The sequence below is a fragment of the Filicampus tigris genome, chromosome 14 (genome assembly GCF_054856515.1).
Source record: "Filicampus tigris isolate MCC_2025a chromosome 14, RoL_Ftig_1.0, whole genome shotgun sequence".
In the NCBI taxonomy this organism is placed as follows: Eukaryota; Metazoa; Chordata; class Actinopteri; order Syngnathiformes; family Syngnathidae; genus Filicampus; species Filicampus tigris.
Window position 1 is genome coordinate 12,321,932 of NC_141230.1, and position 24,729 is coordinate 12,346,660.

The 24,729-nt window shown below is 39.8% G+C and overlaps 2 protein-coding genes across 2 annotated transcripts in view; one reads left to right on the forward strand and one right to left on the reverse strand.

Moving 5' to 3' along the window:
* anos1 (anosmin 1) overlaps positions 1-4,069 on the reverse strand; it is a 70,937-nt gene extending 66,868 nt beyond the window's left edge. Inside the window, exon 1 of the mRNA XM_086052016.1 lies at positions 3,726-4,069. Coding sequence (XP_085908142.1) covers positions 3,726-3,935 — 210 coding nt within the window. The 5' untranslated portion in view covers positions 3,936-4,069. The remainder of the gene's footprint in view (positions 1-3,725) is intronic.
* Positions 4,070-19,563: 15,494 nt separating this feature from the next.
* tbl1x (transducin beta like 1 X-linked) overlaps positions 19,564-24,729 on the forward strand; it is a 39,352-nt gene continuing 34,186 nt past the window's right edge. Inside the window, exon 1 of the mRNA XM_086051654.1 lies at positions 19,564-20,376. The gene's annotated coding sequence lies outside the window, so the exon portion shown is untranslated. The remainder of the gene's footprint in view (positions 20,377-24,729) is intronic.

Genomic DNA, 24,729 nt, shown 5'->3' on the forward strand with positions numbered 1-24,729 from the left:
CATCCATCCATTAGTCATTTTTTTGCGGTGTAAAATTCATATATGCTGGTGAGTATTGTTATAATGTCTGTCCACATGTGTTGCTCCATTGTTTGTGTTCAAATATTAGTTTTATAATACTGTGACACTGGGGAGAGGGAAGTCTGGGTTTCCCTGCTGAAGCTGCTGCCTCCGCGACCCGACTTCGGATAAGCGGGAGATAATGGATGGATGGATACTGTGACATCTATGCAAGTTTCATTAGCCCATCTGTTTGTTTGTTTGTTTTTTTGCATTGTGTAGTCTAGGATAGCAAAGTAAGGCGAAGACAAACCACTTGCAATGTCTTTTTTTGAAGAATTGTTGTCTATCTGCCGGACTGCTGCTTGTTGTGAACTGAGTTGAGAAAAAAAAAATCGTCCGAACCTTGTCAATCGGGTCGCTCACAAATCACGTAGGGTGGGGACGGATTGTCCTAGGAACAGATCTTTTCAATTATTTCCAAATCGGAAGTAGACCTGCATCCTGGAGCGACTGGAGTTCGACCCGAGAGGTTCTACTGTCAAAGATTTGCAGTACACGAGGGGGAAGATCCTCCATCAGTCGTTGGAGCATTGAGCCAGCTGGTGGCTGATTTAATGTCGTAACTTTGCAAACCCAAGACAGCCATTAAAAAAATAACTTGGACAACCCCACGAACAAATTCTCGACATTTCTCGCCAAGTTGCGCTTTAATAAGAAACACAGTGTCCTCTGGATGTGCACCGCCACTTGTTTTTCTCTCTCTCCTCATTACTCAAGTGACTCCTTCACTCAACGTGTATATTATCCCGCATTTAGAACCAGTGCCACTTGTCCAATTAGCGCTTTCAAAGTGACACCGAGACAAAAGCCTTGACCTCTTCATTAATTAGGCCTCATTACAAACGTGCCCAGGTCCGGCGACGCTTTCCCGACAATGGCCCGACTCGGACTGGGGCCTTGCAAATGCAAATGCGCCCGAGAGTAAATATCAGCGGCCGCTTCTTTTCTCCGCCGTCCCGGGAGAGAACAGTGAGTCCGCCGGAGTGTGAAAAACAACTTGTGACACCACACACTGACTCATGCGCAGAATGCAGCTACTTTACACCGGCATCCCTCTGCGGGAGCCGCAGTCTAGTGACAGCATCCCCCCTATGAATATATAAGACACGGGAGGGGGGTGGTGGTTGGTTCATGCATGGCTTGTCTCACATCATTTTTGGGAGGTGCTGACGTCAACTTTTATTTGCTTCAAAGTCTTTTTCCCACTTGCATTGACAGAAATAAAACAAGACACGCATCAATTTGATTGAGGTTGAACAACAGCACTTTTCCTACACTGTTGCTTTAAAGCAATCCTGCCCAAATTTGGGCTTGTGACCCAGAATGGGTCACCAGTTAGGATCACCATCAAGTGGGTCCACAAGTTCATTGCAAAGAGCTTCTTCATGCATGTTTGTCAGGAATGTCTTAAAGTGGAAATCAACCCAAACATATTTTTTTTAAGAATATGTTCTATGCAAGCCCACTAGTTGAAACAGGACATTCTGATTAATATTGCGTTTGTGTAATAAGTGTTAATCCACTAGTTTTTAGCCATCTCCGGGGGCGGCCATTTTGTCTTCTGTCGACTGAAAAGGACGTCACAACTGCTCACAACGACCAATCAGCGCTCAGACTCAGAAAACAGGTCAGCCGTGATTGGTCGTTGTGAGCAGTTGTGATGTTATTTTCAGTCGACAGAAGACAAAATGGCCGCCCCCAGAGATGGCTAAAAACGAGTGCATTTTGCTGCTTAACTTATATTCCACAAACGCAAAATTAATCAGAATTCCGTGTTTCAACTTTTGGGCCTGCTGGGAACATACTCTTGAAAAAAATATGTTTGGGTTGACTTCCACTTTAAGCAGCTAAATCTACCCATTTTTAGCCATCTCAGGGGGCGGCCATTTTGTCACTTGTGTTGACTAAAAATGACATCACAACTGCTCAGGGCTCAGGTAACAACCAATCACGGCTCAGCTTCAGAAAACAGGTGAGCTGTGATTGGTCGTTACCTGAGCCCTGGGTAGTTGTGATGTCATTTTCAGTCGACAGAAGTGACAAAATGGCCGCTCCCAGAGATGTCAAAAACCGGTGGATTAACTCTTTGTCCACAAATGCAATATTTATCAGATTGCCTTGTTTCAACTAGTGGGCTTGCATAGAACATATTCTTGAAAAAAATATGTTTGTGTTGACTTCCACTTCAAGTGTTAATTACCATTTATTAATGTACAATATATGGCCATCTTATGGCAACGCATGATATATTTGCCCAAGTTTGGGCTTTTCTAATTTGTGAATTGGGTCTTGAATGGAAAGGTGTGAGAAAATTAAAAAGAAATTGGAGAAAATTTAAATTTGAGAAACTATGAGTTACATTTGTCACTTAAACAAAAATGTAAGTACAGTATGTGGATGTTAAAGGCGCAATGCATTACGTGTTTCCCACATTCTAAAATCAGTTGGGTCAAAAATAACCCAAATTGGGTCAAAAAGGGACCAACCTGCCATTTGCGTCAATTTGACCCAACCCCCTTGAGTTGTTTTGTACAAATACACACAATTTTGGGGGTTGTTTGTACAAAATTAGTGTTTTTTTTGTAATTGCATCAAATTGACCCAAGTAATGGATCTGTCCCTTTTTGACTCAAATTGAGTTATTTTTGACCCAACTGTTTAGAGAGTGCACGTTTGGGATTTTCTTCATGTATAAATTGAGTCTGGAGCAGAAGATGTTTGGAAAAATGAAGGTATAAATTGGACAAGATAGAGAAAACCGGATTCAGTAACTTCAGCATAGCTTCTCAGTCCAGTGACAAACATCTTCCATTTTTTAGCCCCAAATCAAGTAAAAGTGCATTCATTATGTCAATATTATGACAATTCATGATATATTTGCCCAAATTAGGAATCTTTTGTGGATTGGGTCTTGAGTGAAAAAGCTTGAGAAATTGGAATTTTGGAGAATTTAAATTTCACAAATCCTTAAATCATGGAAATTTTGTGAACGGCTCACTCAATATAAATTGACATTACGGCATTATTCACCAAGTGTGGGATTACTTCTTTGTAAATTGGGCAGAAAAGGTTTGAGAACCCCTGATTTATACATCATAAAACTTGCTACCTAAACACATTGTCCAAGGAAATGTGATCTTGGTATCCAAAAATCGAACAAAAGTGAAGCCAATAAAATGACCATGCATGATCTATCATCTGAAGCTTTTTTTTTCATTGGTAAATTGGGTTTTGAGTGGAAAACGTTTGAGGAAAATTGAAGAAAAATGTGCCCTTCGATGGGCTGGCCACCAGTCGATGGCGTACCCCGCCTCTCGCTCCAAGTCAGCTGGGACACACTCCAGCTCGATAGATGGATAGACTGAATTTTGTATGTACGCATGGACATATTGTTGCTGTCCAATGAAAAGCATCATTCAAAGTTGTTTCCAAAAATCAAAGAAAATCTTTGCGTTTAACTGATTGATCTGATTGATTATTGAAGCTGTTTTTGCGATTGCAATCAATACTTTAGTAGTAGCTTCAAACAAGTTAATGGTGGGTTTGCAGCAACAGTGAAAGAAATTGCATGGCTCGCTTTAACTTTGCAAGTGTTCCCACGCGTTCTACACTTGGCGTGGACGTGCTTATTTGCCACACGAAAGACACCCGCGAGTGTGTACCTGCGAGTGCTTGAAGAAGGCGGAGATGCGTGTGATGTGCAGGCTGAGGCATCGCGAGGCGCACCGGGCTCGGTACACGCTGGACGCAGCCGCCGCCGCCGTGAACGAGTCGTCCTGCCTCCTCGCGCTCACGCCGCCGCTCCGCGTGCTCGCCAGCGCCGTAATCCACACACACAGGGCAGCGCACGCCCGCAGCCTCCCGGGGAACATGGTGGTGGTGCTGGTGCTCGCTGCTCCGCTGTACACGAGAAGCGCTCCGCTATGCTCCACACGCCGCTGCTTGTTTTTAATCCCTCCGCGGTTCGCGCAGTACTAACGCGCAAGGCTGCAAGCCGGGAAACTAAAAAGAGAAACTTCAATTTACACGCTGGGGGAGACTGGGAAAGGGAGGGCGAGAGGGGGCGGGGTCGCGAGCAGGCGCGTCCCGTGATTGGTGGGCCAAGCGGTGATTGACAAGCGAGAGGAGCGTGGGACAGGTGGATTGTTGACAGCGCATAGCGCGGACTTGGCGAAACGTGGACCACAGCATGCTCGCGGTTCGGCATCCGCGGATTCAGCTATTCGCAGAGTTTCAAGTATTATTATTATTCTTTTACTAGTGAAATGTGTTTCATGACCACAGTCAAATCATCTTTCCCCACTGAAATGAATGGACATGCCATTAATCAGGACAGCCTGCCTAGACCCCCCCCCACCCACCCCAAAAAACACTATTTTGTAATGTTTCTTTTTTTTATGAGCAGTCTTTAATATTGTACATTATAAAAACAAACAGTAATGACATAATCAAATAGATTTACAAAGAATTATTTTTGTCACACTTTGCAGAATAAAGTTGCTACATTACAACAGTGTACGAAGTCATACTTCTACAAAAACATCCATCCATCCATTTTCTATACCACGTATCCTCATTACGGTCACAGGTGTGCTAGTTTATCCCAGCTGGCTTTGGGCGATAGGCGAGGTACACCCTTGACTGGATGCCGGACAATTTCAGAGCACATACTCCTCACACTTTTTGGGGACCAAATGTAATGGGACAATTGGCTGCTCAGGTGGACATGTATGGCTGCCAGTGGAACCGATTCCCTTGTATTTATTGGTGTTGTGACTGCTGACAAAAGCAGCAGGATGAATTCTTAGGTGTTTTGGGCAATATTTTCTGCTCATATTCAGTCAAATACTTCAGAACTCTTTGGATGGCACTTCACAGTGCAGATGAACAATGGCCCGAAGCAAACTGCAAAAGCAAACAAAGAGGGGGTTTTTTTCAGGAAAAGAAGTGGAAGGTTACACAATGCCCAAGTCAATCACCTGACCTGAATTCAATTGACCATGCATTTCCCTTGCTGAAGACAAAACTGAAGGGAAAGAACAAGCAGGGACTGTAGACCGTTGCTGTCAAGGTCTGGCAGAGCATCACTGGGGATGAATTGAGATGCAATATTACCAAAACGTTCTCCTTCTATGAGAATATAGTATGTGAAACAAAATTCATAATTTTATTTATGAATAAAGTCACAGTTTTACATGATGAGGAAAAACTTGATGGACAAATATAAAGTTGTAATATTAGAATAAACTTTCTATATTACAAGAAAAAATGCAAATGTATCATGAGTAAAATATCTTTGCAGACAAATGTGTATTATTACACTGGTCAACAGCAAATTTTAATCAGAGATGGCTTTGTATGTCACTCAATGTATTTTGACACTGATTTAAAAATGGATTTACTTTTTCCTAGCACAGCAGGTTTTTGCGGTTTTTTTTCTTTTTTTTTACGTTTCACCCATAAAAGCTTGCGCAATACAGATTTGAGCATGCATTGTAGTTGGTCGCTATGAATTTTCTGAAAAAAATTCCACCTGATGCTGATTGTAATCCTTAGTTCATAAATATTATGAAATTTATTATTATTATTATTATTATTATTAATAATAAAACCTGATGTGCTGGAGAAAAAACACAGGCAGATTTGGAATCAGTGCAAAAATTCATCCAGAGAATATCTCTGATTAGAAAAAAATTAACCAGTATTATTAGAAGCCTTCACTCTAACAGATGTAACAGCAAAATGATAATTAAGCTATAAAATGTTGCTAAAGTAAAATTACATGAAAAGTTTAGATGCTGATAAAAAGTGTCATTTTAAAAATAATTTCATCATTTGTTAAGAACAGGGGAGTGAAAAGAATGACACGAGATTAGCATTGTAATATCAAGAAAAAAAAACAAAGGTATATTACAAGAATATAAAGTCATATTATAAAAATCAAGTTGCTATATTGCAATCAAAAGTTTATAATGAATAAAAACATAATATTTTCACACGTAACTGTATACTGTACTGGTAAATTATGATATTCCAGCATTAATTCTCCGGACAGAACCAATAACTGCTCCTCTCAGACATTTATGTTCAGGTTTGTGTGGGGACGTTAAAATTACAACTTTATTCCAATAATATATATATATTTTTAAATACAACTGAAGACAGCATACTTTCTTCTTTTTCCACTTTCCACACTGCTGCCTTCCTGAATCCACAATGGACAACAGGTGAGACCTACTGCCATCTACTGATGACATGCAACACACCAAAAGAAGAGCTCACAGTCTCCCCACATGGCCTTCGTTTTCCCCAACATCCCAGGGAAGCCCTCTCTTCCTCCTCCTCCTGTCTCTTTATGTGTTTTCCAATGGCGCATGGAAAACTATTAAAAAACATCCCCCCGATTAAAATTCCTCAGGATGGACTCCCGACTCCTGGCACAGTTTCATCGCCTACGGTACGGAGAGAGTGCATCGGAAAAGCTCGGAAAAAATGCCGGCTAATTTATTAGCACCCGATGGAGGGAGTGTTTATTTAGGAAGTTTACGAGACACTCTTGCTTTTGTCAGTAGACGGAGAACTTCCCCGAGCAAACCATGTTATTCCAATGTCGTCGTAATGAGCTTTTATAGGGAAAACGCACCCCGTCATTAGATGTTGGCATCAATCGCTTTTCCAGGCCTCGACTTGTTCGTGCGAGATAAACAGTTTGACCCGTGGCCAACCAAGATGGCCGACTCCATGCAACACCGATGTGAGGCAGTTCTCTAAAATAGCTTACGCAACTAAATATTGTAAATAAATAATTGTGAGGCAGACATACTAACAACTAGGGTTGCCCATTGTACTGGTACTAAAAATGTACCACGGTACCTCACAATCAGAAATGATGGGATACCACATAATTTTAGTACCCATCCTGCACGCCCATCCTGAGACATTTGTGTTGGTTTCCCAGGTGGTCCCAGACAAACAGTGGAACTTTGGACAGCGAAAGATCCCTTGCTACTCTTAAAACGATTTAAACACGGATGTGTGTGTACCTTAAAAGCAGCATAATGGCTTAATGTGTTGCCTTATTACAGCCATGTGTGCTCAGGGGGGTTTATAGCGCACGCTGAAGGAAACGAAGGCGCTGTCTGTGTGCGGTCCTCGTGGTCCAGACCATCTATGCCATGGCTCCACGGGCCGTGATGGTCTGACCCGAGCCGGGCTGATGTTCCATATTGTAGACAACATCACAACACAAGTACAATTACAACCTCACAAAGTCAAACCCAGACCTCTGTTAACATTTCCCACAGGAACTAAAGCAAAGTGATTTAACTTGTTCCAACTGTTGCCAGTATGTAACCTTGATTAACGTTGTAGATAATGTTGTATGTAACATTTCAACAAGCTAACCACTGTGTTAACTAAAATACCACAAAACTACTCACCCTAATGAGGAATATGGTGGGGAACGATTGGTGCAATTTAATTATATATGTACAGTTTGTGATAGTCAAACAGTGAATTAAGGTCCAGAGGGATGGATAGAGGAATAGATAAGGGATGGATGATGGATATATTAGGGCTGCTCGATTATGAAAAAAATATTAATCACGATTATTTTGGTAATAATTGGAATAATCGTTCTGAATACACGCTACTTTAATATTTTGGTTACACATGGAGGGCATATATCTCAGAATGACACCATACAGTTCTACGCCGGTGCGAACTACAGCCACGATGATGGACAAACTGTTAATACCTCACTGGCAGTGTCAATCAAAAGTAAACAATATTATCTGTGTAAATGCCATATTTCTTTATGGATATCACCTCATGAAATCCAAGGACGAAGCCATAATCAGTCATACTCCAGCAAACCAAAGAGAAGGTAGTAGCGTAAATGACCTTCATCAAATAATACTATGGCTGTATTTGAGCATGTGCGAGTTGACTACGCTCGTGTATCTAATCTTTTTAGATACTCATGTACCTAATCTCTCATCATGCACTTGCAGCGACGCAACAGGCCAACGCTTGCTTGCACACGACTTCAAAGACTTCCACGGCTGTGGTGGGCCGATGCACTTGATACCATCAAAATGATTTCGTCTAAAGAGGCTTTTGGCTTCAAATCTTGTGAGTGAAAGTAATTGTGAGAAAGACGCTCGAGGCCAATCAGCCGTCGATACTAAATTAAAAAGATCCATTTATGTCGTTAATGCCGCCGATAACATCTGCAGCGGCGGAAGATTTCAACTACAAGTTTGCACTCATGGAGCTTTCATCGCCAGCCAAGTCGAGCAAGGTCACGTGCAAGAAATAGTTGTATGTGTTTGGATTCACTGGTTATTCCCCTGTCTCTCAAATCATAAAATAATTTCAGTCCAACCTCCCCTTTAGCGTGCCAAATCAGAATATATACTCAAACAGCTATACACATATATATATATATATATATATATGTATATATATATATATATATATATATATACATATATATATATATATATATATATATATACATATACATATTTATATATATATATATATATATATATATATATATATACATATACATATTTATATATATATATACATATATATATATATATATATGCATATGTATATGTATATATATATATATATATGCATATGTATATGTATATATATATATATATATATATATATATATATATGCATATGTATATGTGTATATATATATATATAATATAATTGATGTCATGCCATGTTCATGTTCAGCGAGCACCAATACACTAAACTAGTACATGTGTTTTGCTTTTGCTGGTTTAGCCTCCACAAAACTGAAGAATGTGAGTGAATAGCAATGTGACAAGTGGCTGCCATCTTTTGTGGAATTTTGACCGACATTATCAAGACAGTCATTTTTGTGGAAATGTTGTCATGAAATGTTTTGAGACTTTGTCATAACTGTTTTAAAACTTTTAGTCTTAACCAGATGTTCACTTGTAAGATAGAGAAACATGTCAAAATGAAAAGATTCCTGCACAGCCAATGAAGGGTTTATTGTGGCCACAGTTTGTACCCGAACAAATGGATGCTGTTATTATTATTTCCTGTGGGAAAAATTACAACTATGAACAAATCAGAGGCATAGCAGTTTCTTGTAGAAGATTGGATTTGACCTCAGAAATTCTACTGTATAAATGGTGCAAATTTGGAAGCATTCCTATCCCTTATTATTATTTATAGCCATGGCTTCAACTAAGAGAATCACATCATTGAGCAAGTGTCAGACTTGCAAAATAGAGCTCCATTATAAACAGATAACTGCTGATTTAGTCCGTTTTCTTTCCCTCTTTAGCTCATTCATGTTTCTGAAGCTGGGCTCTGCTATCCTTTCAGGTGAACCGTGAGTGTCGGGATATGTCCTGGAATTATCCAAATATTGTGTCTCCTTTTCACGGATTTAGATAGGCTGTCTGCCCGGACAGCTGCTCTTTTGTCCATTCACCATTTTTTTTTTTCCCTGCAAAGATATTTGTCTTGCACACAAGGCTGGAAAAATACACTTGTCATGGAAGAACTCCAGTAGAGGTCTATATGGATTTTCTTTCCTTCTTTTTTAATGTAGCATAACAATGTGGCGTTGTGAAACCATGTGCTCATTAGCTGGTTTGCACATACAAAGAAAAACATCCACACTTTAGTGTTAAAGCTACATTGTAATTTCAGTTGACACGGTAACGGTCCACTGGCAGTTCACTATCCCGTAGCGGTTGTTATCGAGCCAAATGTTATGACATACATTATATATGATGTGACATGTGATCATTGGCAGCATATGTGTGCTAGTGGTTCACACTCACATTCGCACCTATGGGCAATTTAGAGTCTTCAGTGAACCAAACATGTATGCTTTTGGAATACGGGAGGAAACCAGAGGACCCAAAGAAAACCTATGCGAGTATGGGGATCATAAGCAAACTTCACATAGCTAGGCCTCATCAAGGAATCAAACCCGGAACCTCAGACTCTGAGGCCGACATGTTAAGCATCAGTCCAATGCGCTGCACAATCTACGCTTAGCCAAATCATGAAGAAAAATGGGAAGGAATATCAGGCTTCATGATTTAGGTTTTCGGCAACACGGTGGCCTAGTGATTATGTCTGCCTCACATTTCAGAGTCTCGGGGTTTGAATGTTTGCACGGACTGATTCTACCTGTGCTGGTGTGAATGTTATCTTCCCACAATAAAAAGCTATGGATTTAAGGTTCACTGGAGACTATTGTCCAAAGGTGTGAATGTGAGTGTGAATGCTTGTTTGTCTATATTTGACCTGCGGGCTGATAACCAGTCCAGGGTGTGCACCACTTGGGATAGGCTTTAGTTCACCGTGAACCTAATGTTGACAAGCACTATATAAAGAAAAAAGAATATATGACATAGCCGAGTTGGGGTGGGGTTTAACTTTAGAAACTGAGAGCACTTCTTGGGTACTGATTAATGCAAAGCGATACGAGTTTGAGACACGTTTCTGAAATTTAATTTTAAATAAAAGTTTCCTTTTTGTTTTATATTACTGTTAAAAAAAATAATTATATCCATTAATGTTAAGATACAGATTATGGTCATGACTAACAATGACTTAAGAAGGTAGGCAACCGAAATCAATATACAATATTTTATTTCTACAGATCTCTGTTTAAACTTTGAAATGATCACTTCTACAACATTACAAGGAAATTACAATGCCCCACCACCAGTGAGCTATTTTTAGAACAGGCCTGTGGTCTGCTAATGTGGTCCTTGGGGTCTATCTACCTAGTGGCCACGGGACAATGCCCCACCACCAGTGAGCTATTTTTAGAACAGGCCTGTGGGCTACTAATGTGATCCTTGGGGTCTACCTAGTGGCCACGGGCACCCTGTTGGTGACCCCTGATCTACAGGAAGACTTATAAATATATTCCACACACGTGGATGAGGATGCTAAATAGGGACAGTGCGGTATTAAGCCACTAGATGGCACTGTGACCACAGGAAAATAACAGTCATGTTTTTCTCTCTCTCTCTCGCTCTCTCTCTTTCCCTCTCTCTCTCAAAAACAAACCCATACACATTTTCCACGGGATGATCCAGCATTAAAACTGAACAATGGAAATGTGTTTCTTTCTTTTTTTTAAGCAAACAATGCCTTTAAAAAATAGAACCCATTTTAATATGTGTAAAGATCCGGTGCCTTTTATTTCCTGTTTTAACATCTTTTTTTCCCACAGCATACTGTAATCCCTATTGCATTACCATATTTTTCCATTCCATCCATCTATTTTCTATAGCACTTGTACTAAATGGGCTCACGGGTTGGATGGAGCCAATCCCAGATGACTTTGGGGCGAGAGGCGGGGTACACCCGAGACTGGTTGCCAGGCAATCACAGGGCACATAAAGACAACAAAAAAAAAAAAAGCACTCACGCTCACATTGAGACCTCCGTCAAATTTTGAGCATGGGTGTCAAACTCAAGACCCAAGAGCCCAGAAGTGGACCACTAGATCATTTTATGTAGCCCACTAAAGCAAATAATGTGTGTCTACTTCATGTTTTTTGCAATGGGTTTGCTCTTTTAATTTTGGCAGAAAATCCATACACAAATGTTAATTTATCTTGACTACCATTTATTTTGACCAAATCCCTTCTTAACTTAAATTGGACCTTGGTTGTTGATTTGACAATAAAAATTAATATAATAATCAAATGCAGGAGCAAATGTGTAAATGTTAAAATAGGATCGGGTGATTATACATTAATAGTGTTTTTACAGGCATAACAACCATCCGAAGGAAACCATAACTATATGTGGACCGTGACGAAAACGAGCTTGACGCCCCTAATTCAAAGTCTATGTATGTATATATATATATATATATATATATATATATACATATATATATATATATATATATGTATATATATGTATGTATATATATATATATATATATATATATATATATATATATATATATATATATATATATATATATATATGTATATATATGTATATATATATGTATATATATGTATATATATGTATGTATATGTATATATATATGTCTGTGACAGTACATGTATTACAGTATTGGCATAACCTTGATGCCACTGTAGGTCGAATATGTTTGAGTGACGTGTCACAATGCTGTGCTTGTTGTCTGGCTAAGTGGAGGCCTATTACACAGCATTATGGCGCCCTGACAAAGCAAGGAGGCAGCACTCATGCCCATCCCCCAACTATTATCGCCTCGTCTATATACAGTGTAAAAAAAAAAAAAGTGCGGGGTGGGGAATTCATGTAACATAACCTAGTTTCTGCAGAACCGACTGAACTTTGCGCCATTTACATAGACACAAAAGAACGACTTGATGTATCGAGATGTCATCATCGGATTCAATTATTCAATGAATACACGGTGAAAGCTATGCCGAGCGGGAACATGTCGAGGTTATGACTCACACAATGGTCTCCATGGAAACGTGTCTGTGATTATCGGTGTTACATGGACCCTTGAGGGGAGGAATGAGAGATTCTAGTTGGAAATAAATCCTCCAAATAAATGTGTGAGTTAATATCAGTTTTACATTTCAAAAGATCACACAGTGTTTAAGTAGTTGTCATCAGTGTTCATTAGTGAGCTTAAAAGGTGATACAAGGTGACATTTAAGTCTTTGTATCCCGTGTTTTCTCTCTAAGCTACGCCATGGGGCTGCTGTTCTGTATTTACCGGATGTGTGCTAAAGTGGCAGTAATCCTCCCTGGAAGACACGAAGCACATTGCCCAGTTTCGTCAGTTTCAGGACACTCAAAAACACATTTTCCCATGATTATGTATTTATTAATTCCTGGAATAATAAATACATAATTCTACCAAATTGTTGCCACTGTAACACATTTAGTAGCCTTACGGGCAGTGTTTTAAGTGACATTTTCAAGTTCTTAACTGTCATACTAGAATAAAAATAAGTAAAGCGCCATTAAACTGAAGGATAGCTAGATAGACGTTTTAGTTGAGTTTTTCTTAGTTTTAGTATTCGTTTTAGGGGTTTTTTTTTGTCAAGTGCAAGACAAAAAAAAAGGTCACTAAGTATTGTGTAATAAAATAAATTGTAAATCAACTGTTTGACCTTCCCTCTTACACTGACGTACAGCGATACCGAAATAAATACATGAAGAATCCTGAAAGCTCATGAATATTAATTGACAATAACGAAAATAAGGACAGTTTCAATATTATTATTATGTTGTAGATGTAGTTAGTTTTCCAAATGTAAGATGTAGTTTCAGTTTGCTTTTGTTTTTTTGGGGGGGGGTTTCCAATGATTTTCATTTTTTAGTTTATTTTGCTAACAAAAATGTTTCTTCTATTTTAGTTTCAGTCATTCAGTTTTCATTATCTACAATACACTTGGTGGAAAATGCAGATTTTGGTTGTTTGTCTGTGGATTTCAAAGTGAGTAAGTCTGTTCCTCCTCTTTTGAACTGTGTATACTTTCATTAAACCATTTAGTTTTGGCAGTAAGGCCAAGCTAAACGTAAATAAAGACAAGGCTGAGGATGAAAATAGAGGCGCCTCGGGGGGAATTCCGACAGCGATTTAAAAGTCACTGTAAGAAGAAAACGTTGTAAAGTCATTGGCTGCCATTGTAGCGCAGGGGGGCAGGGAGGCCCTTGCATGGCCAGGTCACCAACCCTTGACCTCTGTCCTCGACCCTGGAATCTCTGACATCTGTCAGCTTTTTCCCGCCTTCTTCCACACCCCTCCCCTCCCCCTGCGCTGTCAAAGGAATTTGATTACGGCGGGGTCGAGGGGCGGGGGAAGAATGTGACTTCCTAAAGTAACAGAAAAAAGCAGGGGTGGGGAGCCTTTTTCAAGTCCTCCGAGGACCACGCTACACTTTGTTAACTTAACAACAAAGTTGCCAAGGTCGTTTTTGACATACGGTTCCAAAATATTTTTTTTAAAATACAAAATAACTTTGATATTAGGCCAACGATTTCTGAAAAAAAAAAATGGCACGCAAATGTATAGTAGAGTAGAGTAGACTAGAGTAGAGCAGAGTAGTAGAGTACTTTCACGAAGTAGTGCTTTTTTTCCAGTGTCTGAACACAAACTGATTCCATGTCCTCAATGCACTACTGTCACTCTTGTCTTAAGTAAAATGACTTGATGAGTAGAGTAGAGTGGAGTAGTTTGAGTATTGTTAGGTTAGGCCCAATTCACTAAACCATCATTGAAGGGCTTTCCCATTCTCAAAAACTCTACAAATTGTGCAGGTATGCTACTCCCAAAATGTTTTTTCTGCAGATTACATAGGAAACTGGACTTTTTGATTTTAAGTGCCTGTCCACCAAGTGTAAAATTAAACAAGCAAGTAAATCCAAAATATTTGGCTGTATTTGCCTTTTCTGAAAATGTATCTGTGAGCAAGCCCCATTAGTCGCGCTTCCACTTTTATGTAATAGTAGGGCACATTTACCTAATGACTGCCCCCATGATGTGCTCAGCTAGGCTACACGAAGATCCAGAGCCACTCAAATTCTTGAACTTTATAATGCAGAGGCACTGAAATGCAGAAACACCCACATCAATATCACGTCAAAGCCAAAAAGTAAACAGAACTGCACCGAGTTTTGTTGGCTCCATAAATTACCGTTGGCTGGCAGCGTGAGCTTCTGATAAGCGGCACATACTCGAGTTCTCACTTTTGATGCTGCGGCGGTGGAGACATGTTTGGTCCTTTTGCCTTACGCACACAGAAATGTTTGAAAAGGCTTTCATTGTCTTCATGGGCGCTGCCTTTTTTTTTTCCTACTCTGGGCTCTGCTGCTCTATAAGTAGAAGCCACTGTAGTTAAAAGTAGTAATAGCAGTAGTAGTCTGCCCCTGGTCGCCATGGTTACAAAAACCATGCTCTCTATTGGCCCAGCAGGACATGACGTGGGGTAACGTATATAAATATAGTTGCTCACTTGCATTCAAACAAAATATTATATGTTTGACCAAGGAGCAAATGTGCTAACATATATAGCATGCAGCTGAAAGCATAATGCCATCGCACATGGTAGCAACATCATGTGCTTCCATTTAATCCCTCCGCAGCAGCACAGACGCCCACTGGAACCACTAGACATTTCAATAGGTACACTTGTACAATTTAATCACATCCAGTACATGAAATTACTGTCTCAAATGATGTTCATAGAGGGTTTCATTTCACATATGAATATGGGTTATCATTATTATTATTAGTTGTACTCAAGCAGAGTGGTGCGAAGGCCCTCCTGAAATGGTTTTATTCCTTTGTCGTTATTATTCGCCGGCTTTCCCATACGCAGTTTTCCCACACGCCTGCAGAATTTGGTGAACATTTGCAGTATGTCTGATAGACCTTGGGATTTTTTTCAAGCTCCTGAATCCAGTCAGGCGTAATAACATGAAATCTGATAGGCATGTCTATCATGAGCAGAACCGCAAAAAAGCCTCAAGAATTCATCCCTAACAAGAAACAGGAAGTCTGCCATTTTGTTTTGACGGGGCCATTATCGGCTCATTTTGACATTTTCTGTGTGTCTTCCGAAAATGAATTTGTGCTCGAAATTTTGTCCTGTTGCAAACAATTTTTTATACTAAACTGACGAGCAACCGCCGCTCCGAATTCCTCAAGGGGTCAGGTTACGACGGAGGTCTCTTACTATGGCGGTGACATGGCCTGAATTTTCAAGTAGTCAGAATGCAACATCTATTGCTAACCTATGCTAATGCAGTAGTAAAGTCATAATTACAGTAACCCACCTTTATTCATGGGCGATAGGGAACAAGCTCTGCCCCCAATAGCAAAAAAAACCCACGAGTAATTGACACCCCTCCCCCAAAAAAATTACAATGATTTATATAATCGAATTTCCACTAGCAGCCCAGGCTAAACTTGCTCCTCCCCGACATACAAAAATGTCAGTATCTCAGTTGAGATGGAGCACTTCAACATACTGTACTTTCATTTGGCGTCAACTTCTGACATCTTAGTGTTACCGAAAGCAAACATTCATCAATCCATTATCTCAACCACTTATCGCAAATAGCTAGCGATAGGTTCCACGGGGGAAAAAAAACGCCAGTTGGTGAATTCACAATAGCAAACTGCAAATAGGTAAGAATTCACTGTACAGTAAATACTATAGGGGCTACACATATGACACTTAACACTTATACGCCATATTTATATAACAATCAAATTAAAAACGGTAAATAAAACCAACATATTCTTACGCTGCTGCACGAACTAGTTCATTGTACAACGTTCATAACCATGAAACCTCCCATGTTAACTGTTGTAAACCAAGCACCCACTACTCGTATTGATCCCTATTAAAAATCACCTTTTGTGCGTCAATTGAAGGGCACAGATAGACGAGGGTTTGTTCATTTGAATTTAGAATGGCACAAGGCGCATCAAATGGTCATCCGGGCCATATAAGGCCCACGAGCCGTACATTCCTTACCCTAGAATAAAACAATGCAAATGAGCTCCCTTCAAAATAACTCCTTACGTAAGAGGTGCACTTGTTTGCCGCAAACCTTTCTCTTTCCTTTGCTATTGTAAAATAATCTGGCTATTTTTCCCGCACTCTGCTTGGCTTTGTGTGTAAAATGAGCGTGTGTGCGCTATGACATAACAGTGCGCCACAGAAACCATGTCTAGCCGCTGGAGATGGGAGCAGCGTGGGGGGGGGCTGGGTAGCTGTCGTACATTGTGTACACAAAGCTCACTCTCTGCTCACTCTCCAATGAATGCCATCCACACACACAAATACTGAATCTCGAACAGGCCCACTCTCATTGCACTGGAAATAGAGGCAACCCAATCCAATGTGTCAATGGACCCAATGAGGAACAGATATCCCCACGCTGGATTTTCCCCATCTCCCCCCACGCCTTCCTGGCCCTAATAACTCCATAACTGTCTAGCACCGCCCTTCCCCCCACCACACATCACCATTGCGCCTCAGCGCTGTCTAGAGAGGTCATGTGACCTTCATCAGCTTCCCCTCGGTGGGGGAGGGGAGGCACATTGAACCTGTTCTTTGTTAGGAGGTCAGCCCAGACTCTGGCAGGAAGTGCTCCAACCGTAAGGCACCTAATAGAGGCGCACGCCACATGTTTGCCGTGTGGGGGAGGTGCGTCTCTCGTGGATTCTCCAGCAAATGTGTAGCTTTAGGGCGGTCATGCATGCAAGTTAAGTAATAAAAGTTTGATCGTTTCAAAAAGCGAGTGTCAAAACAAAATGATGATGATGTAAGATGAGGAACCGGTGGTTCAGTAAATGTCAAGCAAATGACTCATTTACTTTTGGAAAATTGGCATTTTGCAGAGGTCGTAGCACAGCAGCGTGTGAAAATTTGAATTATAATATTAATAATAAAATCGTTGCCATCACACCGAGTGCAGCACTGCGCTAAAAGGATGTCTGCTATGGTTTAGGTAAGTGCTGAGCAAGAAATTAAAGTAACTTTTACTCATTGATTTGTCACGCAATTCAAGAAAATGCATGTTATTTCACAAAATGTAACAAAATCGTTTTACTTTATTTCAGGGAATAAAAAAAATAAATAAAAAGATTAATTTAATAAAATGAGTTTTAATTTAATACAGAAACCATATATGTATATAAATGTGTATATATATATATATATATATATATATATATATATATATATATATATTTTTTTTTTTTTTTTTTTAGATTTTATTATGTTTAAAGTGAGGGTTGTACCTGGACCTTTCGTAAAGTCATAAAATTGAATTTGCTAGGGCAGAATTTTGTATACAGCTGTTGTTTATATTCTGTTGACCACCGAGTGTTTACGCAAACAAATTTATTTTGTGAATATTTTTGCACCCACTTTATGGAAAAATACAGGGTGTAACTCTTCAGTCAGCGTGTATGCCTGAAACAGGAGGTGAAGACCAAGAAAAATTTATTGTTAACTTTGGTCTTTTCATGTATATAAATAAAGAAGAAAACGTGGCATTTCCGTTTTAAGCATGCGTGACACAATGAAGGCTCTTCAGTGAATGCCATGCTGTGTTGTTGTAGGTCTTAGCTGGTGTTGTCACCATGGTTGCCAATCTCATATTTTATATAGTGCTGTTGGTCCCAGAACTGCCTGTGGCTTTGTGCAAACAATAAAGAGCTGTAACGTGTTCCACTCCCACTCAAGTTGACGTTGGATTTCTTTTCTTTTTGTTTTGTGACAACATTCCAGACTAGGATGACAATCCCCGTAGGAATAAGACGTTGAAGTTGATCTCTGCCTTTTGAGAAGATAAATGTACTGGAGTCCTCCAAAGCACACTACCAGGTCTTTTGCAGTTTGGAGAGTTGGCGAGAAACACCTTTGCTGTCAAACGTGGTACAATTAACCAGAGAATCAGGAACGATAAGACAATGTTCATTAAATTTAATGAACCGCTGGATGTGATGTATATACAAATTACAAAATTCAGTGCAAATGACACCCGTACATAAGAAGAATATAAGTCCAGTATTTTGATCACCATACAAGTTTGGGCTTCCATCCTTTTATTAAAAAACAGTACATTATTTCAAATTAACAGTGCAGAAAACGTACCAATAATTAAATTGTTAAATTACATGTCACAAATCAGGCCAAACTGTTGATCATTGTTTTCCAAAGTAAAAGCGGATGTCTTCAAATTTGTTATTTTGATTCTAAACAAAAGTAACTAGTATGCTTCCATTGATGATTATAGATATGATCATTTTTACTGTTGAAAGGCTGAAATTCAGATAGTTTGGACAATTTTAAATTAAATAAGGTCTCTGAATGATTAATCGATTCTAAAAAAAAATAATGATTTCATTATCCATTAGTTTTTTATTGATTGTTGCATCTCAAGTTATTAAGTTAAACTGACTTCTAAAGCAAACCATAGTTGTTTTAAATACATGCCTAATTTACTTTGTTTTACGTTTGGTTTAATAGTTAATCATCTTGGAGTGGCAATAAATGGCTTGAGCCTCTTTTATGATGTTTTATTCACTGTCTGCCAAACTGCTGGTCCTTAAAGTGATCTGAATTCACTGCCACCATACAGGGTTCTTCTCAAAATTTCACTTGTGAATCAAAACCCCCAAAATCGTCCTAAGTGCAGCTCGTATCTTGAAAAAATTGTAAGGCTGTCTTGTGTTTCAAGGCACCACATGTTATTTAGCACATAGATTTGTAAAGCATATTTTTTGTGTGTGTGAAATGGACAGTGGCACGAAAACAAGAGTGCTGAATGCGACGTACAATGCAAATGGGGCTAACTTGTTGCGCGCATACTGTCTTCATTACGGTAACCAAAGGAATGTGTCACACTAGTGTAGAGCCGTAATGATGTCAACTTGTTATTTACTTTCCAAATCTGAATGACTGGGCAAGGCGAAAGGAGAATTAATCAAGCGCCGGGTTGACCAGGCAGGCGAAAAAGAGGAGCCGCGCGCATGGGGGGAGGGGAACTTCGCCTCGAGGCCTGCTAACATGTTCCACTGTACTGTATAGCCCGTGACACTCCACTCCAACGCAATATAAACGGCCACATTTTACACTTTGGTCTATTTTACGTGTGTGAAGCACCGATTGTCGTTACGAGCGCACGTACGCGCGAGAGTCTTTGTGTTGAAGTAAGGAGCCGCATTGGAAGCTTGGGGCTTGTATTTTAAAAAAAAAACACACAAGACGGCCAAACATGGCAGCTGTGAGAAATACGAGGTCTAAAATGGCAGACAGACGTAATTAATTAGCTTATTCGCCCCGTATATATGCGTTCAATATTCAGGTTTAAGGTCAGTTCGAACCAACCTCCCATCCCCCACCTCTCTCCCTCTCCCTTGTTGTATTCGAAGGTCTCTCTACCACTGGCGTTGAGCGCCTGCTTGCTGCTGTCTCTTTTTGCGTCTCCCCCACTCCCCCCACCCCTTCGCCGTCCTCAGTGAACGGCGAACTCCTCCGTAGTAGCCCGCAGTGGCGACACGCTAACTCGGCTTTTATTATTATTATTTTCTTTACGCCCCCCTCCCCCACCACCGGGGACGTAACCGATTTGGCCCCCCCACCCCGAAAAAAAAAATACACCAGCGGTCGGAATTTGAAATATGACGCTGAGTAAAATGGGAGGAAAGTCGTCGCTAGCTTGTTGAAGTTGGAGAATCTCCTTGTGGAAGAGGAAGAGGCGGCGGCGGCGGACACCACGAGTTCACTCTCGTCATTTCGAAAGGTACGCTTTCAAGTTACTATTAAAACCAAACAGACACTCTAACGTGGGGTCGGCTTTATTGTTGTTGTGAGGAACAAACGAGTGCTTATGGCGCTGAACGTGTATGTGTATGTGAGGGGGGCTACCGGCTCATATCCCCATTCACTCCACACGTGTGTTGAAATTCCTGCCTGTCCCCCTTTAATTCCTCCTATTTCCAATCTTTATTAGCCCCGTATGCCTCTGTTTATAACTGTTTACCCGTGGGGATGTTTACACACTTTTCTGATCCTCCCTGTAAGCACAAAAACAAGTTTTAAGACGCTTTTTTTGCTCATTTTGAAAAGGGATAACAATAAGTACTTCAGCTTAAAAACACAATACTACACTCTCTTTTACTAACCTACTGCTACTTTTCTTTGCTTTCCTATAATTTTGCAATATGGTAAATATTTATATTGCAATGCAGACTTGTGAGACTTGAGTGGGGGAGGGGACTGCCATTCAACTGTACTATAGGTTGCTTCTCGGTTTCCAAGAAACTGTTCATGTTACTGTACATACATCTAATGTTACCACTCCCAAATGACTGGGTGTAAACACACCAATTCGTCCAGTTAAAAAAAACCAAACAGCTATGTGGGATTCTACGTATGAACCCTTAATCGGACCAATACGTCTCGTTGAAGCCATACAAATCCTCTTATTTAACGTAAAACTGATCTTATTGTAATCTGTATTTCATAGTTAAAAGATCAAGTATGTGCAGATACAGCCAGTCCCTGCTAAGAGTCAATACAGGGCAAGTGATATCACATATTCAAGCCAAATGATTCAGATGTAATGGATAAGTCTGATTGGACTTGTATGTGTAATGTTACTAGTAGTAGTCACAAACAGTTGATACAGTCCACCCAACCCAAGGCCTTCTACTACCGATCTTGCACCACTCAAAAAAACCCACTTCAATTAGAAGAGGGGAAACAGTGTGAATCCAGTTCAAACCACTGTACTACTTCACCAGCTTGTTCACCAGCTTTCACACCAAAGTTGAGCATTTGCTGTGAACCCTAAATTGCGGTCATTTTAAGAAACTGTTTTAGTGCCAGCCGTTAGAAGAACAATACGTGTTTTGTGACCACCTTGCAACTACTTTAATGTTCCCATTCACTAACTATGTTAGTGTGTACATTGAATGTCACTAATGCCTCTCATTGAGGGGTAGATGAGTCGGTCATGTTTTTGTTGGCCTGGTGTCTTCAGCATGTGTAATTTCCCGGAAATCATAGGCTTTGAACTGTTGTTTTGTTTGGACTTTTTTTTGGTCTTCCTGTGGACAATTACATTTTGTACAGTTACACCAAAGTCACATACCTGAGCTGTAAGATTATATGACCTTAGTTTCATGATATGCTTCAGTCTAGAAACAAATTGAAGACCTCATCTGATGAATTATAGCCACTTGTCATTTGGCCAAGCTATTCAGATCTGCTGGGGAACTCTCCAATTCACCTAATAGACAGCAGCAAATCCATTGGTTCATTTTTAAACGACTTTGTGTCGCAAACAGCATTATATCCTGTGCAAAAGTAGGGCAAGGAAGTCCCGAGAAAGCCAGTGATGACCCACTGCTGTTGTAATGCCTGTATCAAGCTGTCCAAATATTTTTGTTGCAATATTTACTTATGATAGGCCATTGGGGTAGGTGGCTTTTCTCTCCCTCCAAAAGGGACATGCAGTGCGCACTGCATGGGCCTCCAGCCAACTGGCAGACTCAGCGGTTACTCTGATATAACGTCCTTACAAGTACTGGTCAGTGCAAGGCTGTAATTATTATTTATTTACGCTTATTTTAGATTTAGTGTGGTTGTGTTTATAGTCTTGGACTTGTCTGGCACCTGGAGTAGATACTGTGTAGATGAAATGTAAATAAAAAGTTGCAGGAGGGGGGCGGTTCAGATTGGTGGAGTAGAGGGATCCAGGCTTTGTGGTGGCTTACCCACAACGTTGGAAGCTGACTTCTGTTTTTTGATCAAGTGTTCCTCACTCATTCCAACTTTACAAAAAGGAATATTGACGTTTCTTAAACAGGTTTTAGTTGGTAATCATATGAATATCGTCGCTGTCAGGTGGAAACCTCTTATGTCCAAATATGGTAGAGTTAATATTTTTACCCAAATCCATAATAATGGTCAGTCAGCAAATTTATTACTCTCTTGGACGTTTTAACTGTCTGAGTATATACTGTAGTACCGTATATGTTGTATAGTGCCATCTCTTTTTGTCTCCACGGGAGCCCCCCCGGCATTAAGTTTTGGCTGTGCAATAATCAAAATGTAATTACAATTCTGATTATAACACTCTCCGATTACAAAATTGGCATAATTAAAAAAAAACGACTATTAATATTAATTTATATCCAACGCACCCCGGGGTTTCAAAAGCCCGTGTTTGTTTACACAAGAAAATCATACTTGAATTTATACATTCCCACTTTTTTTTATTTTTTATTTTACAACTAATTTTATACATTTTGTTTGGTCCAAGAGGAACTTACTTACATTTGTTATTTTTATATTTTTACGTTAAACCAGTTTCTTGTTTTGTACCGAAAAAATAAATGTTCGTTTGAATAATCTTGATTTCAATTGTTGCCAAAATAATCACGACTAATAGTTTTTCATAATCGAGCAGCCCTACATTAAGTCGTCAAGATTGAACACATTATACCATAAACAATACAATGTTTTATCAAATAATTTTATTACAAAACAAGTTGGAAGCAAATTCTCTGCCTTTAAATCTTCGTAGGCGATCATATTACCACCACTCCGTCCATGTAGAAATAAGTGGTGGCAGTGGTGGCTGTCCAGGGGGAAAAAGTGTGTGAAAGACAGAATGTCTTGAAGTTTTGAGATTGTCTCACACATTACAGGAACATAAGTGCAATGTGTACCACAGCAGTACGTCTATGATGGCCAACAATTAACATAATAATATAGCCTTCTCTCACCTGTTAAAACATAATAACATGCATGTGAGGTGGAGATATTATATTTGTCCTTTGTCCTATTGCAGAAGCATTACTATGTTTTAACAGGTGAGAGAAGGCTATGTTCAAATAAAAACATGTTATGGTTATAAAATGAGCCATTCATTTTGTTAAAAAAATGATTTTAAAAAATCGAATCGGGGCTTGAGTGAATCATTACATGGCTAGTAGTAGATTGTCATCCAGATAGTTGAGGTGTGAACAGTAGATGTCTGGGCACAGTTTGCTTGTAAATCAGAGCAGTGTAATGATACAAGGAAGAGATGCAAGATATGGAAAACTTGCCGGTTAGGAACAAATTGAGTGATCTGGAGTGTACAGTAACTAGGGCAAAGGCTTGGTGTGTTTTTTTTTTCCGCCAACATGTAATCAACATTGCAACATCGCAGCGTATTCTGAGCCTTGTATAAAGCCACTGGATGTATTTCTGGGTCCTGCATTTCTAACCAACTCTATACGGTCAACAATGGCCTAATAATGTGTGTAGTTTGAGGTCGGTTGATGGTGAGATGTAATGCTATTATTTATAACTTGAGTGGAAGACTGTGGCCAAAAGTTCTATGACACACATTTAGTTTTGTTTGAATTGTAACAACAGGCAAAAACTCCAATTTTCTTTTTAGAAATAGTTTAAAGAAATAGAGATATCCAATCTTTGCTGGTGGATTTGCTGTCACGAGAGACAAATACTGCAATACACTTCTTAAACTGTTTATGAAAAGACTGTTCCCTCCCCCAACCTTCTCCAAATACAAAATCAGGCAATTTGAAGTGTGTGTGTGGGTGTGTTTGCGTGTGTGTGAGTGTGTTGTAAAAAGCCAAGGCTCATTGAAGCTGTTCTTCACGTTGGCGCGGCAGAGACATTTTACGTTATATCACTGGTGTAACAGCTGCATGACGATGACTGAACTAAAGTCCCAGAGAGAACTGGCCCAAGGGCAGGGCCCGTGAAGGACTCCACAACGGAGAGCTGACTCATGATTACTGAAACAATCACTTAAATATGTATTAGCAAAGTAAGAATTGAACCAGTTATGAGCTGAAGCAGAGATGCCAAGACAGTTATGCAAGCTATTAAGTAAATTGGCATGCTTGATGGCTTGAGAGGCAGCAGTTAAATAGAGTGGTAGAATGCACGGGAGTTGCCACTAATGGAGAGAAGGCTCGGATGCAAGATGAGGAAAGATTTGAGAGTACAGTAATCCCCCCAAAGCGCTGAAGGGGTTACGTTTCACACGCACAGACACACAAGAAATTATAATCCGAGAAATAGGAATACCCTATTTAAATACGCCCTAGGCATGTTTTTATAACATACAGGA